At 24.3% G+C, this 1,821-nt stretch overlaps 1 protein-coding gene across 1 annotated transcript in view; it reads right to left on the minus strand.

Annotated features, from left to right (window-relative positions):
* The window catches only part of LOC107484610 (probable glutathione S-transferase), a 1,264-nt gene extending 616 nt beyond the window's left edge, over window positions 1-648 (minus strand). Inside the window, exons 1-2 of the mRNA XM_016105158.3 lie at window positions 211-648; window positions 1-38 (exon numbers count right to left, since the gene is read on the minus strand). The exon at window positions 1-38 is cut by the window's left edge and continues 616 nt beyond it. Of these exons, the coding sequence (XP_015960644.1) occupies window positions 1-38; window positions 211-525 (353 nt within the window). The 5' untranslated portion in view covers window positions 526-648. The remainder of the gene's footprint in view (window positions 39-210) is intronic.
* Window positions 649-1,821: the final 1,173 nt, after the last annotated feature.

The following is a 1,821-nucleotide window of genomic DNA, read 5'->3' on the forward strand; positions in this document are numbered from 1 at the left end:
TTAACGGTGAAAACAGATTTCCATGCCGCACCAAACACCTGGATTTGCACAAATTAAATTAATGGTTAAAAAATAACATAATTACGGATCTAACGGAGTTTATTTATACTTTATGAGTTTAATTCATGGATAATGTAAAACATTTTTACATCATTTTTAAATGTAAAGAAAATTAAAGTACTATATATGATGAGAATTAATATTATTTACCTTGTCATCTATGAACTTGGCCCAGAAACGTGCCAGGGCTCTCTGGTAAGGATCAGTGGGCAAAATGGATTTGCCCTTCCAAGCTTCATCGATGTACTCAACAATCACAAGGGACTCATTTATGGGCCTTTCATTGTGAACAAGCACTGGCACCTTCTTGTGAATTGGGTTGTATTTTAGGAGTTCTTCACTCTTGTTCTGCAAATCTTGTGTTACAAATTTGTATTCAACTCCCTTCAATTTTAGAGCAATCTGAACCCTGCAAACAAACGGGCTTCCCACAACCCCCAAGAGTTTCACATCATCCTGAGCCATATTGATTAGAAGCAAAAAGCAATTCAAATCCCGTTGCACTTAGAGAGAAATAAGAGATGTACTTAGATTTTGGTATATGATTGGTGATTCCTATGATGACTTGTGTGGGTATTTGTAGAACCAAGAAGCCTCATTTTCAACCTACCACGTTGCTCAATAACACTGACTTTTATGGTGCACAATGGTTGACTAGGAAAGAATAAAAAACTATTAAGATATTTTAATTAATGAATATTTTTGTTTTAACAAATTTTAATTATTAAATTTTATTTTATAAATAAATTATTTTTTATATCACTTTTATTTTTTATTAATATATTGATGTAAGAATTTTAATTTTTTTTAAAGAATTCTATGATTTTATTTAATAATAAAGAATAATTTATCTAAATTTTTAACATAATTTACTGTGTAATTAAAAATTAAAATATTCAATTAAATATCTTAAAAATTAATTCAGCTTATTACTCAAAAATGTAAATATAAAAAAATAAACTCTAAATAAGATGAAAATCAAAGACTACAGTTATAGTACGGCATTCTGTATTAATTAAAAATAAATGCGAATGAATGGGACTCTGAGAGTGGCGTGAGACATGACGAATGCACGAGAAGAATCCAGAACAAAAAGAAAATAATTTAATTACTTTTTATATTTTAATGTTTAAATTAAATCTTTATATTAGATAAATTTTTTAGTTAAACATTTACTATTTTTTATAAAATAAATATAATAATGAATTATTTTTGAATATTTTATAATTTATTTTATATAAAATATAAAACAAATATTTTAAAATATATTCTTAATAAGAATAATTTAAAAAATCTTAATTCAAGATTAGTCTTTCATGACACATCTTTGTTGATCAAATTTCAAATGTAATGAACCATGAATTTGGAGCTGAGCAAAGAAAACTAGAAATGATCATAATTACTTGATTTAAACCATTTTCTTAATTCATTATTATTGGTAATATAATTTTATATTTTGGAAAAAAACTTAGCTAAAAATTAATATCTAGTATAAAAATACAAATAGTCTAATATAAAGATTTAATTTAATTATAAATTCTGAAATTGTAAAAACTAAATTATAAATTTAATAAAATTAAACTAACAAAATAATTAAAAAACAAAAAGTTATCTTCTCTTCTTTTACAAAATTGTCTATATTTAATACTTCTATATCTTAGGAATAGTTACAACTATTAATTTAATATTTGACATACATCTTAATTATGTTGCAAAACGTGTAAATATTTCTCAAAAGTTTTAGATCATAGTAATTTTCTT

Source organism: Arachis duranensis, chromosome 4 (assembly GCF_000817695.3).
Source record: "Arachis duranensis cultivar V14167 chromosome 4, aradu.V14167.gnm2.J7QH, whole genome shotgun sequence".
Classification (NCBI taxonomy): Eukaryota; Viridiplantae; Streptophyta; class Magnoliopsida; order Fabales; family Fabaceae; genus Arachis; species Arachis duranensis.